The sequence below is a fragment of the Rhinopithecus roxellana genome, chromosome 7 (assembly GCF_007565055.1).
Source record: "Rhinopithecus roxellana isolate Shanxi Qingling chromosome 7, ASM756505v1, whole genome shotgun sequence".
Lineage (NCBI taxonomy): Eukaryota > Metazoa > Chordata > Mammalia > Primates > Cercopithecidae > Rhinopithecus > Rhinopithecus roxellana.
In genome coordinates this window covers 51,077,990-51,091,048 of record NC_044555.1, presented here as the reverse complement: position 1 = coordinate 51,091,048, position 13,059 = coordinate 51,077,990, and the positions used below count along the sequence as shown (strand labels likewise).

Here is a 13,059-nt window from a genome sequence, read left to right as displayed (position 1 = left end):
TGTGGGATATTGTCAAGCATAAGAGCGTATACAGAATGAGAACTTCAGAAGAAGAGAGATGGGAAAGAAAGAATATTTAAAGAAATAATGGCCAAGAAATTGGCAAATTTGGTGAAAAACATGAATCTGCACATCCAACAAGTTAAACTTTGAGATGCATGCCTAAACATATGATAGTCTAATGAAAGAAAATAACAAAGAGATAATCTTGTAAAAAATAAGAGAAAAATGAAGAATAGAAATGAATGAAAATAGTCACAACATACTAAATCTTATGGGATGCTGCTAAAACAGTGTTTGGAAGGAAATTTGTTGCTTCAAATTCCTATGTTAAAAAGGAACAAAGATATCAAATCAATAACCAAACTTTCCAACATAAGACACTGGAAAAACAAGAGCAAACTAAAGAAACATAAGCAAAGAAATAATAAAGACTAAAGAGGAAATAAATGAAATGGAGAACAGTAAAAGAATACAATAATAAGGCAGCCTTGTCAAAATAACAAGACAATCGTTGAAACCAAACATCTGTTCTTCATAAAGTTAAACAAAATTGATAAACCCTTAGCTAGACTGACCATGAGACTACTTGAATTACTAAAATCAGGAATGAAATAGGGGATATTATTACTAATCCTAGAGAAATAAAACTGATTATAAAGAAATACTAAATATAGTTGACCCTTAAACAATATGGGTTCAAAACGCAGAGGTCCAGTTACATGCAGACTTTTTCTCTTTGATTTGGATGGAAAAATACAGTATTTGTGGGATGTGAAATTCACATACATGGAGGGCCAACTTTTCATATGTGCATACATCCACATAAAACTTGTTCACAAATGTTCATGGTTGCATAAACAAGATTCAGAGGTCACATGTGTTTCCATTTATGTGAAATGTCTAGAGTAGGCAAGTTCATGGAAATAGAAACTAGATTAGTGGTTATCTGGGTGTTGGGAGGAAGTGGTAATGGGGTGTAATGCTAATAGGGTTTGGGTTTCTTTTGGGGTGATTAAAATGTTCTGCAATTATACAGCGGTGGTAGTTGCAAAACTTTGTGAATATACTAAAAGCCACTGAATTGTACACTTTAAAGTGGTGCATTTTATTATGTCTCAGTCTGTTTGTGTTACCATAAAGGAATACCCAAGGCCAGGTGATTTATGAAGAAGAGAGGTTTATTTGGCTCATGGTTCTGCAGGCTATATAGGAAGCATGGCATCAGCCTCTGCTTCTGGTGAGCACCTCAGGAAGCTTCCAGTGGTGGCAGAAGAAGAAATGGAATCGGTGTGTCACATGGCCAGAGGTGGAGCAAGAGAGAGTGGAGGAGATATCAGGCTGTTTTGCACCATCAGATCTGGGGGTGGGAGGTAATACAAGGAGAAGTCATTCATTACCAGGAGGACTGCACCAATCTGTTCATGAGGGATCAAACCCCATGACCCAAACACCTCGGACCAGGCCTCACCGCCAACATTGGGGATCAAATTTCAACCTGAGATTTAGAGGAGATAGATACCCAAACTGTATTATATGGTGATATCAATTCAGTGATAATAATAAGCACCTAATAAAGGTATCATCACAATTAAACCCTGAAGCAGAAGGCTTGACACATTTAATGTCCATAAAATTAGGAAAACATTTTCCTTTAAATGTTTCAATATGATATTTGTCACATTTCCTTTAGAGGTAAACTGATCGTGTCTGGAAAAATGCCAATTGAAAAAAAATCTCTCTGACAGCTTTCTTAGCATAAAGTATTTGGGGACAGAAGGTCAATAAACATTTCCGTTTTTTTCCTATTTACCCTTTCTGAGTATGGTGTTTATCTTTTCTATGCTACAGTTGAGCTCTGAATGAATGTAGTGTTTGCAAAGGTGATCTCCCTGGGTATTTGCAGCAACTTAATCCTCAGAAGAAGAAAGAAATGTCATTGCCTTGCATGCTGTGTTGACCCCAAAATTCATTTCCTTGACACCAGGAATGCTGGACTTACTCAGTTCTTTAAAGGAGGAAACTCAATTTTTGATTAAAAATGGTAGTGTGGACAAATTTGTTTTTCCAGGCTTTCATTCAGATGCCAGTTGAGAATATACTTCCTGCTTCTGGAGAGAAGTTGAGGAATTCGAAGAAGCACTAAAGACTGTTTAGCTTAACTTGCCTTTTTTTTTGTTTGTAAAGACATCAAAATTTCTGAGAAGGGAAGTGATTTGCCCAGTCATCCTGCCAGTAAGTGGCACAATTGGCACTAGAAGAGTAGAAAGTTTGGGAGGGTGGAAAGGGTAGTATTTATTATTTACTTTGTGTTGACCCTACATTTACCATCCAATTTAGTTTTACAGCAATACTCTCTGGTTGGTCAGTAGTGGAACAGGGATCCAAACTCATTTCAAGGTTCTATAGATGCCATTAATTACACAGCAAACCCCTTGCCTCTTCTCTAATCTTTGCTTGTCTATGAAATAAGAGAAATTCTAGCTACTCCTGAGTGGCTGTAAGGATTAAATAAAATATTAAAGCATATGGGGGTTGATAAAACAGAAAAGAAAAGAAAAGCAACATTCGGTAGGTACTGAACACCTTCTGCTTTTGTCCTCCGATTTGACACCTTCCTCTAGTGGCCATGTGGGCATAGGGCACTGGTCCCTACTTCCTGATGCACAGATCTCTGTCCCTTTGTCTATCAAGCACCATGATTAATTTGTTTTACATTTGATTCTCTCCTTCCAGCTGAATCCTTCAAGGAATTTGCTGAATTGCTCAATGAGGTAGAAAATGAGAGGATGATGATGGTAAGTCACTAACTCTGTCACTGAAGCTGAGTTCATGGGTGATATAGGGGATTTTTCCTGTCCTTTATGCTTGGATTGATCCTATGCTATTTTAATTTCTGTCAGATAGCTTCTTGGTGCTGTAAAAATAGTTAGGTAATAGATCTGGTTATTATGTCTCAAGCTTCCACCCTGAGAGTTTGGCATTAGATAGAAGGAAATTAATGTGCAAATCCCATCTGTATTCATTTCAGTGAAAAAGAATTTCAGTGGATATTAAACTGGGCCTTTGAACATGTTGACAGAAATTGAGGTCTTTAGTGTTTTTAGCCAAATTATCCATTTGTTAATCTTTCATTTGTAGAGTAGTTTTACTTTTATAGAGAAAATCAGTAGAAAATACAGAGAGAACTCATATACCACCTTTCTTTCTCCCATTCAGTTTTCCCTATTATTAAACATCATGAATGTGATACATTTGTTATAATTGATGAGCCAATATTGAAACAATATTATTAGCTACAGTTCATAGTTTACGTTAGGATTTACTTTTGGTATTGTACATTTTATGGATTTGACAAATATATAATGACATGTATCCACTATTACAGTGCCACCATACATAATAGATTCATGACTGTGAACATTTCTTTTGTTCAATCTATTCATCCTTCTCTTCCTCCTCCAGTCCTGAAACCCTGACAACTACTGATCTTTTTTTTATTGTGTTTTGCCTTTTCCAGAATGTTTATAGTAGATATCAAACAGTATGTACCCATTTCAGATTGGCGTATTTGACTTAGCAATATGCATTTTATTTTCCTGTCATTTATTTTTATCATTAAATAATATCCCATTGTATGATTTACCACAGTTTATCCATTCACCTACTGAGGGACATCTTGGTAATTTTGGCAATTACAAGGAAAACTATTATAAACAGTTGTATGTAGGTTTTTGTGTTGATACAAATTTCCAACTGATTTAGTTAAATAATAAGGAGTGTAATTGCTGGAGTGTAAATTGTCAGAGTATGTTTAATTTTGTAAAAAATTGCCCAACCAACTTCCAAAATAGCTGTGCATAACCAGCAATGAATCAGAGTTCCTGTTGCTCCATGTCCTCGCCAGCTCCATGTTCTTACCAGCATTTGCTGTTGTCAGTGTTCTGGCTTTTAGCCATTCTCATGGATGTGTAGTCATATCTCATTGCTGTTGTAATTTGTAACTCCCTAATCACATATTATGCAGAGCATCTTTCCATATAGTTAACTGCCATTGGTATATCCTCTCTGGTGAGGTATTTGTTCAGTTCTTTTGCCTATTTTTAAGTTGATTTTCTTTTGTTAAGTTTTAAGAGTTCTTTGTATATTTTAGATGCCAGACGTTTATCCAATAGGCATTTGCAAGGATTTTCTCCCCATCTGTGGCTTGTCTTTTTATTTTCTTAACAGTATCTTTTGCATTGCATAGGTTTTTTTTTTAATGAAGTCCAACTTACACATTTTTGCTTTAATGGATCATGCTTTTGGTGTTATATCTAAAAAGTCCTTTCCAAATCCAAGGTCACCCAGATTTTCTCCTATGTTATCTTTTTGGAATTTCATAGCTTTTTGTTTTACATTTATGTCAATGATTCATTTTGAATTAATTTTTATGAAGGATATAAGGTCTGTGTCTAGATTCACTGTTTTGCATGTGGATATCCAGTTGCTCCAACATTATTTTTTGAAAATACTATTCTTTCTCTTTGAATTACTTTTTGTCCTTTATCAGAGATCACTTGACTATATTTATATGGGTCTGTATCTGGGCTCTCTATTTCTGTTCCATTGATCTATTTATCTGTTCTTTCACCAACACCACACTATCTTCATAACTTTAGCATGGTAGGAATTGCATTGTAGTAAAAACCATTGAAGTCAGGTATAAGCTTAAGAATCAGTTTGTTCATATCTACAAAATAACTTGCTGGGATTTTGATTGGGATTGCTTTTAAGATCCTAGAGATATCTTTTTTATTTTGATTAGGATTTGCTTTTAAGATTCCAGGGAAAAACTGATATCTTAAAAATATTGACTTTTCCTAAATGTGAACATGGGTTATCTCTCCATTTATTTACATCGTTTTTGATTTCTTTCATCAGAGTTTTATAGTTTCCTTATATAGATCTTCTACGTATTTTGCTAGATTTGTACTTAAGTGTTTCATTTTTATGAAGTCTAATTATTTTAACAGCCTAAAAATAATCTTTTTGTGTGGTCCTTAGAGCAGAAGTACCATCATGACCAGCACCAGCAGAAAATTATTGGAAATACTGGTCCTTGTCCCCACCCCAGACTTATTGGAGACTTAAATGTTGAAATGTATATGTTGATCAATATTCATTTTTATTACGGGCATGATGGTAAGATGGGAATTCTGTAGAGGATATCAAAGTGGTCTACTTTACCTTTCTTCATCAGATGACTTTTTATGGGCTTCTCAGTTTTGTTAAAGCTATTTATTCCAACAGCCAGAACTCATTTACCTATAAAACCTCTTTCCTTTTAACAGTGTGGTACTGCCTTCTCAAAATACTTCTCATAGAATCTAGACTCCTAGAGAAGTAGGATTGAAGGCAGGACTTGGAGGTAGGGGAATTAGAGAATTAAGGCTCTAATTCTGGCTCTGTCACTAACTTGTTGACTTCAGATTAATTACTTCATTTTTCTGGGCTCCTTTTTCTTATTTGTAGAGTGAGGAAAATAATCCCCATCTCTTATGGTTGTTTAAAGTTCTTCAAATAATATAGTAAACATGGAAGTGTTTTATAAGGGGAAAATACTGATTATGTAAGCATGGTTTTTAGTTATCTTTAGTTACTCACAAGATTCTGCTTGTGGAAATATGACTTGGGAATTTTCTTAGTTTAAAATATTTGCTTTTAAATGTACTAAGAAGAGACCAATATGTGTGGTTTCCCTGGAGCCTCTTAGATGGCCCCCTTGCTAATACACACTCTACTAAATGTTCTTCTCTGCCCACAGAGTTTGTGGACTGCTGCCCATGTTGTTTTCAAAGGCATTTGCCCCCATTTCATTCAGATAGCATTAGAAAGCTCAGCTGTACTTCGCTTTAGTCCTAGTTGTTTCTCCATCTCTTTTATTTACCCAATAACAAAGCCCTCACATATTGAAGTAGTATTCATCTTTTGAGATGTTGTTTTTCTCACCCTTCCTGCTGGTACTTTGCCACATGACTGACTCATTTTCTTCTGTCTTTAATTATGTTGTGCCCTTTTGTCCCAACAACTTTTCAATCATATATTGAGTGTTTGCTCCCTATTTCCCACTTAATTCCAGGAATGCTGAGATGGTTAGGCTTAACGAGTGCTTTCACCCCATGCCAGGAATTCATTGCTTGATTATAACTTTTCCATTTCCTGGCTTTGTAGCAAAAGGACCCCTCTACCCCAATCTGGATAATTTAGTGGGTCTTATATTGCATTTTATCCTTTGTAAAAGAAGAGTCCAAAATAAGCTTTAGAATAACAGGAAGAAAGTTCACAGCCCTCAAGCATGGAAATTGCCTGTGTCTGGTCATCTCCATAAACGAATATAAATTGGGGAAGGAATTATGAAGGGAAGAAGTGAGGAAGGGCATCCCTGTGATGTTCTCAAAAGTATCCTCTTGGGGCTGGGTGCGGTGGCTCATGCTTGTAATCCTAGCTCTTTGGGAGGCTGAGGCAGGCAGATCGCTTGAGGCCAGGAGTTCAAAAGCAGCCTGACCAACATGGTGAAACCCTGTCTCTACTAAAAATACAAAAATTAGCTGGGCGTTATCGTGCACCTGTAGTCTCAGCTATTCGGGAGGCTGAGGTGGGGGGATCTCCTGAACCTGAGGAGGTCAAGACTGCAGTGAGTCATGATCATGCCACTGTACCACAGCCTGGGCGAGTAAGGCCCTGCCAAGAAAAAAAAAAAAAGTTGGGGGGAGGGCCTCGAAAAGTCTGAATTTGCCTAGATTATTTTCTGACTCCAAAGAGGCGTCTGTTGGCAATGTGCAAGGTCTGTTTTTGAAGACTGCCAAAAGTCACCTAAAGAGGCCCCCATGATATTTCAGCCTGTCTTTAATGCTCTCTCTTTTTAAAAAAAGTTTTTATTTTTTATTTTTTGAGACAGAGTCTCCCTCTGTTGCCCAGGCTGGAGTGCAGTGGCATGATCTCGGCTCACTGCAACCTCCACCTCCTGGGTTCAAGTGATTCTCCTGCCTCAGCCTCCTGAGTAGCTGGGACTATAGGCACCTACCACCATGCCCAGCTAATTTTTGTATTTTTAGTAGAGATAGGGTTTTGCCATGTTGGCCAGGCTGGCGTCGAACTCCTGGCCTCAGCTGATCCACCCGTCTTGGCCTCCCAAAGTGCTGGGATTACAGGCACAAGCCACTGTGCCTGGCCCAGTGCTTTCTTTTGATATTTCATTTACTGTCAAAGATTCCTGAGCAATCCTGCAATACTGGACTGAGTATCATCTCTATTCTGCTCAACACCTTGTTCAGAGTTACTTTGGCCTTTATTCAATAGGATTCTGATGATAGAAACTCACTAATGAGTTTAGGATGCCACTCCTTATGGTGAAGATTCTACCTGAGATAGCAGGTGGGAGTTTTTGTCCCCAGTGAGCTCACACAGTGAATGCAGTGATTAGAGAAGAGATTAAAGGCCAAGTTTACTTAAAAGGGGAGTCATTGCTCGAGTTCTAAGGGGTTTCAGAATGAAATAGAATGAAAAAGAAAAAAGAGGAAATCCTCACTGTGACTTTTTTCTACATTCCTAAGTCTCTATTCTGACCAGAAAATAGTATAATTACCAATGAGTGTCATAGAAAGGAAAAGATTCAGAGTATCTGTTTGTGCTGTAGGAGACTGGGAGCAGTATTGCCAAAGTGATTAAGGGAAAACGATGTACTGCAATTCTAGTAAGCCATGGACTATTTTTCTAGACTGAACTGGGGTCAGAAATCTAAAAGTCAGTGGCCTTATGGACCCTGTGTGAGAATTTGCTGACACACTTGCTTATGCAGGACAATCCCCTTTGGGGCATGAAAAGCCAGCAACTCTGCCATCCTGGGGGTTCCTGAATATGCAAGGGCCCAGCTCCATACAGGCTTTAGAAAGTAGTATGTTCACTTCTTATTCAAAGGCAAACTTCTTCAATGTTTCCCAGTTGGCCACTTCTTAGGTATTACTTTTATTTATTTATTTATTTATTTATTTATTTATTTATTTATGAGACTGAGTCTCACTCTTCACCCAGACTGGAGAGCAGTGACGCAGTCTTGGCTAACTGCAACCTCCGCCTCCTGGGTTCAAGTGATTCTCCTGCCTCAGCCTCCCAAGTAGCTGGGATTACAGGCATGTGCCACCTCGCCCGGCTAGTTTTTTGTATTTGTAGTAGAGACGGGGTTTCACCATTTTGACCAGGCTCGTCTTGAAACCCTGACCTCAGGTGATTCATCTGCCTCAGCTTCCCAAAGTGCTAGGATTACAGGTGTGAGCCACCGCACCCGGCCCGTATTGCATTTTTTAAACTGCAAATTGTCTTTCTAATTATCTAGTCCTTCATAACTTTTTCTAATATTAGTGGCTGAAACCAGGGTCCCCCACCCCTAGGCTGCGGGGCACCAGTCTATGGCCTATTAGGAATCTGGCCACACAGGAGGAGGTGAGCAGCAGGATAGGGAGCATTACTGCTTGAGCTCTGCCTGCTATCAGATCAGTAGCCCCATTAGATTCTCATAGGGGCAAACCCTATTGTGAACTGTGTATGCAGGATCTAGGTTGCATGCTCTTTATGACAGTCTAATGCCTGATGATCTGAGGTTGAACAGTTTCATCGTGAAACCATCTCCACCTCCCCCTACCCTGGATCCATGGAAAAATTGTATTCCATGATTCTGATCCCTGGTGCCAAAAAGGTTGCAGATTACTGGCTTAAACTTAAACTGTTTGTAATTATTTTGTGGGTTAGGCATTTAGACGGGTCAGCTGGGCGATTCTTCTGCTCCAAATGATGGCATTTACCTGGCAGATGAGTTGATACGGAAGGTCCAAAATGGTTTTCCTAATGTTTGGCACCTTCCACTGGGGATGGCAGGAAGGGCAGATTCAGCTGGTATGAGACATTGACTAGAATTTGGCCTCTTCTGTTTGGTAATCTCAGGGTAATTAAACTTCTCATATACTGTCTCAAGGCTCCTAGTGGGAGTATTCCAAGAGAACTAGGAGAGAACTGGTCCTGGCCTTTTATGACCTAGTTTCAAATGTCACAGAGTGTTACTTCTGGAGTGCTCTATTTGTTCAAAATATTAACAAGCCCACTCACATTCAAGGTAGAGGGAATATAGACCTCACCTCTCAATGGAAGGTATGTCAGAGTTTGTGGCCCTGTTTTAAGGCTTCCACAATACTAAAGGAGAAAAATGACTTTCTGTACTAGGCCTATGACAACAATGACTTAATTTGTGGATATTTTTAGTAGAAGAAGTTTTACTTTCAATTAAGGAGAGACTTTGGTGTAATTTTTTTTGATACCACAATTGTTAGTGAATCTTTGATTTCCTAAGCAACCAAAATGAATCTTTTCTATGAATCAGACCTGCATAGCGAAGTCTTTACTAGGGGCTCTTACGGGGTGGAATTTATAGACTTTACTGCCTTTGGCTAGTGAGCACACTCAGAGATGAAAAGAGAATGTTAAGGGTCGTACTGGGAGGTAGGTTATAGTACGATTAGGACTCAATGGGGTTTCATAGATCCAGTAGAAGAGAAGAGATGTGATGAGAATCAGACAGGGTCTGAAACTGTTAGTAGGCAAGAGATCTGTTTTTGTAAAAATCAGCAAACTTCGGGAAGGGTTACATGATTTTTTAAGTCTAGGCTTGTAGCAAACAAGTTTTAGAAAGCCAGCTATAAAAGCACTGGTGATCAGGAGACATAGAGAATGACTGTTCTCAAGGAAAACATTTTTTTTTCTTGCCTAGTTTTATTTATTTATTTTTTTTGCCGGGTGCTGCCTGTCCTGGATGGTAGCATTAGGAGCTGCAGTAGATCAGAATGTCAGGGTTCACCAGGTTGTTCTCATACAAAGGCTAGCAGTGACATTTTAGGAGTTTGCCCATTTAGTTGAACCTTGAATCATACCTACACACAAAACAAGAGGCCCAAATTACCTGAAAGACACGTATAACCCATGTACTAATGCCCCACAACTTTCCACACTTTTGGGGTGGTAGGTTAAAAATTGCTTCTTAGATTGGAGAAGTCAGATCTTGTCAAAACTGACTTTTTCCTCTGTTGTCTATTTTTGTTATGAAGATATATCTTGTCTTACTGACACCTATGTCTTATATGGCAAGGAAACTTGGCTTTTAGTTTTCTGTCTTGTAGCTAATTAATGAAAATTAATGCAATGATTTCCAAAATGCAGCCCTTTAGATGCCTTCTCTAAGGTCTTCCATTTTAGTGATTCTAACTCTCACCATGGAGGCACAAACCCCACTTGTTGCCTTGGACATACACAATCTCATAAGAGGTTTATATGAAGAAAAAGCTTTGTATACCTTTACCTGCCCAAAGAACAAGGGGTCTTCTTTGATTTTGATGTTTTCATATCTCCAGAACATATTTATTATTGCCAATATTAATAGTACTTGAACAGGCCATTCCTATTAGCTTCTGAGCATTTATATTTAGGTGATTTGAAGGCCTAGTCTAGTGTTTTCTGTGATGCTGTAATGCACTCCACGTTCTGAAGGAAATTTTCTGGTTTTATGGCACAGGCAGGACTGTAAATGTTTTATCCTAATGCTATCACTGCACACTCATTTGCCTCTGATGAAATGATTTGCACTTGCTGCAATTATCCTTTTCTTGTATTTGCCATTCTCTTTCTCTTCTCTTTTTCACCTGTCCTTCAGGTCTCCTCTCTCTTCTGCTGGACATCACTTCAGATATTTATCGATTAAAAACTCAGATCAGACTATCATTAAAGTTACAGAGAAATTCCCCTCTTATTCTTTCTCCCATTTCTTCTCAAAGTATTCGATTTTCAGAAACAATATAGAAACAAACAATAATAAACCCCAACAAATCAGCAAACCATTTAACATTTTGCAGGATGGTATATAAATGAAAATGTCATAGTAACAAGGAATCTTGTATCTGAACCTTGTTAACCTAGAAATTATTTTGTTTGTTTTTCCTTTTTTGTCTAGGTACACAATGCTAGTGATTTGCTGATTAAACCCTTGGAAAATTTCCGGAAGGAACAAATAGGCTTCACCAAGGTACATTTTCTGTATATGTATAAGATTTTTTTTTTAATAGCAATCAAATAGTTGTATGGGCTACTACTCTTCACTTTACAAAGATATGCACCAACCTGCTGGTGCTTTGCTCTTGGCCTAGTCAGCCTCCTAAACTGTGCAAAATAAATGTTTGTTGTTTATGTCACCCTGTCTATGGCATTCTGTTATAGTAGCCTCAACTAACATGACAAAGGGGGTCGGGGGCTGGGTGATTAGTTTCTACGAGAAAAGTGATCATGAAAGAAAGTAAGAAAATCTAGAATTGGCCTCTGACTTTGTGGCCAACAGACTCTGTATCTGTGCATAAGTTGCTTCTCCTTTTGGTGTTTTTGTTGTTTTGTCTGGAAAACTAGCTATCATTTATCAACTGCCTGCTATGTTGAGCACTAGGCTAGGGGTTTTACGTTCATTCTTTAATCACAAGGACCTTGTGTGCTTCTGGCATTTTCCCCATTTCACAAATGAGGTAACTGAGCCTTGGACAAGATAAATAACATGACCAAAGTTATATAACTAGTGATATAGTTTGGATCTGTGTCCCCATCTAAATCTCATGTTCAGTTGTAATTCCCAGTGTTGGAGGTGGGGCCCGGTGGGAGGTGATTACATCATGGGGGCGGATCCTTCATGAATGGTTCAGGACCATCCCCTCAATGCTGTTCTCCTAGTGGTGAGTTCTCTTCAGATCTGGTTGTTTGAAAGTATGTAGCAACTCCATCACCTCTTGCTCCTGCTCTGGCCATGTAAGATGTACCTGCTTTCCTTTCACCTTCTGCCATGATTTTGTTTTCTGAGACTTCACCAAAGGAGAAGCTGCTATACTTCCTGTACAGCATGCAGAACTGTGAGCCCATTAAATCTCTTTTCTTTTTTTTCTTATTCTTATTCTTATTCTTCTTCTTATTATTATTATTATACTTTAAGTTCTAGGGTACATGTGCATAACATGCAGGTTTGTTACGTATGTATACTTGTGCCATGTTGGTGTGCTGCACCCATCAACTCATCAGCACCCATCAAGTCGTCATTTACATCAGGTATAACTCCCAATGCAATCCCTCCCCCCTCCCCCCTCCCCATGATAGGCCCCGGTGTGTGATGTTCCCCTTCCTGAGTCCAAGTGATCTCATTGTTCAGTTCCCACCTATGAGTGAGAACATGTGGTGTTTGGTTTTCTGTTCTTGTGATAGTTTACTAAGAATGATGGTTTCCAGCTGCATCCATGTCCCTACAAAGGACACAAACTCATCCTTTTTTATGGCTGCATAGTATTCCATGGTGTATATGTGCCACATTTTCTTAATCCAGTCTGTCACAGATGGACATTTGGGTTGATTCCAAGTCTTTGCTATTGTGAATAGTGCCGCAATAAACATACGTGTGCATGTGTCTTTATAGCAGCATGATTTATGATCCTTTGGGGTAAAAGAACTCAAACAAATTTACAAGAAAAAAACAAACAACCCCATCAAAAAGTGGGCAAAGGGTATGAACAGACATTTCTCAAAAGAAGACATTCATACAGCCAACAGACACATGAAAAAATGCTCATCATCACTGGCCATCAGAGAAATGCAAATCAAAACCACAATGAGATACCATCTCACACCAGTTAGAATGGCAATCATTAAAAAGTCAGGAAACAATCTCTTTTCTTTATAAATTACCCAGTCTCAGGTATTTCTTTATAGCAGTGCAAGAACAGACTGATGTGGCTAGTAAGTGATAGTGGCCTGGATTTAGACCTAAAGGTCTTTTTAGCTTTACATTCCATACTCTTTGCATTAAGCTATGCTGTCTAGATCTTTGCTGTCTATTATGGTAACTACTATCTATTTAAATAAATTAACAACTCAGCTCCTCATTCTTTCTAGCCACATTTCAAGTGCTCAGCTGTCACTTGTGTCTAGTAGCTACTGTGTTTGACAGTGCAG

At 38.4% G+C, this 13,059-nt stretch overlaps 1 protein-coding gene across 1 annotated transcript in view; it reads left to right on the top strand.

Annotated features, from left to right (window-relative positions):
* Positions 1-13,059, top strand: part of OPHN1 (oligophrenin 1) — a 407,359-nt gene that overhangs the window by 155,835 nt on the left and 238,465 nt on the right. Inside the window, exons 4-5 of the mRNA XM_030934177.1 lie at positions 2,737-2,798; positions 11,033-11,104. Coding sequence (XP_030790037.1) covers positions 2,737-2,798; positions 11,033-11,104 — 134 coding nt within the window. The remainder of the gene's footprint in view (positions 1-2,736; positions 2,799-11,032; positions 11,105-13,059) is intronic.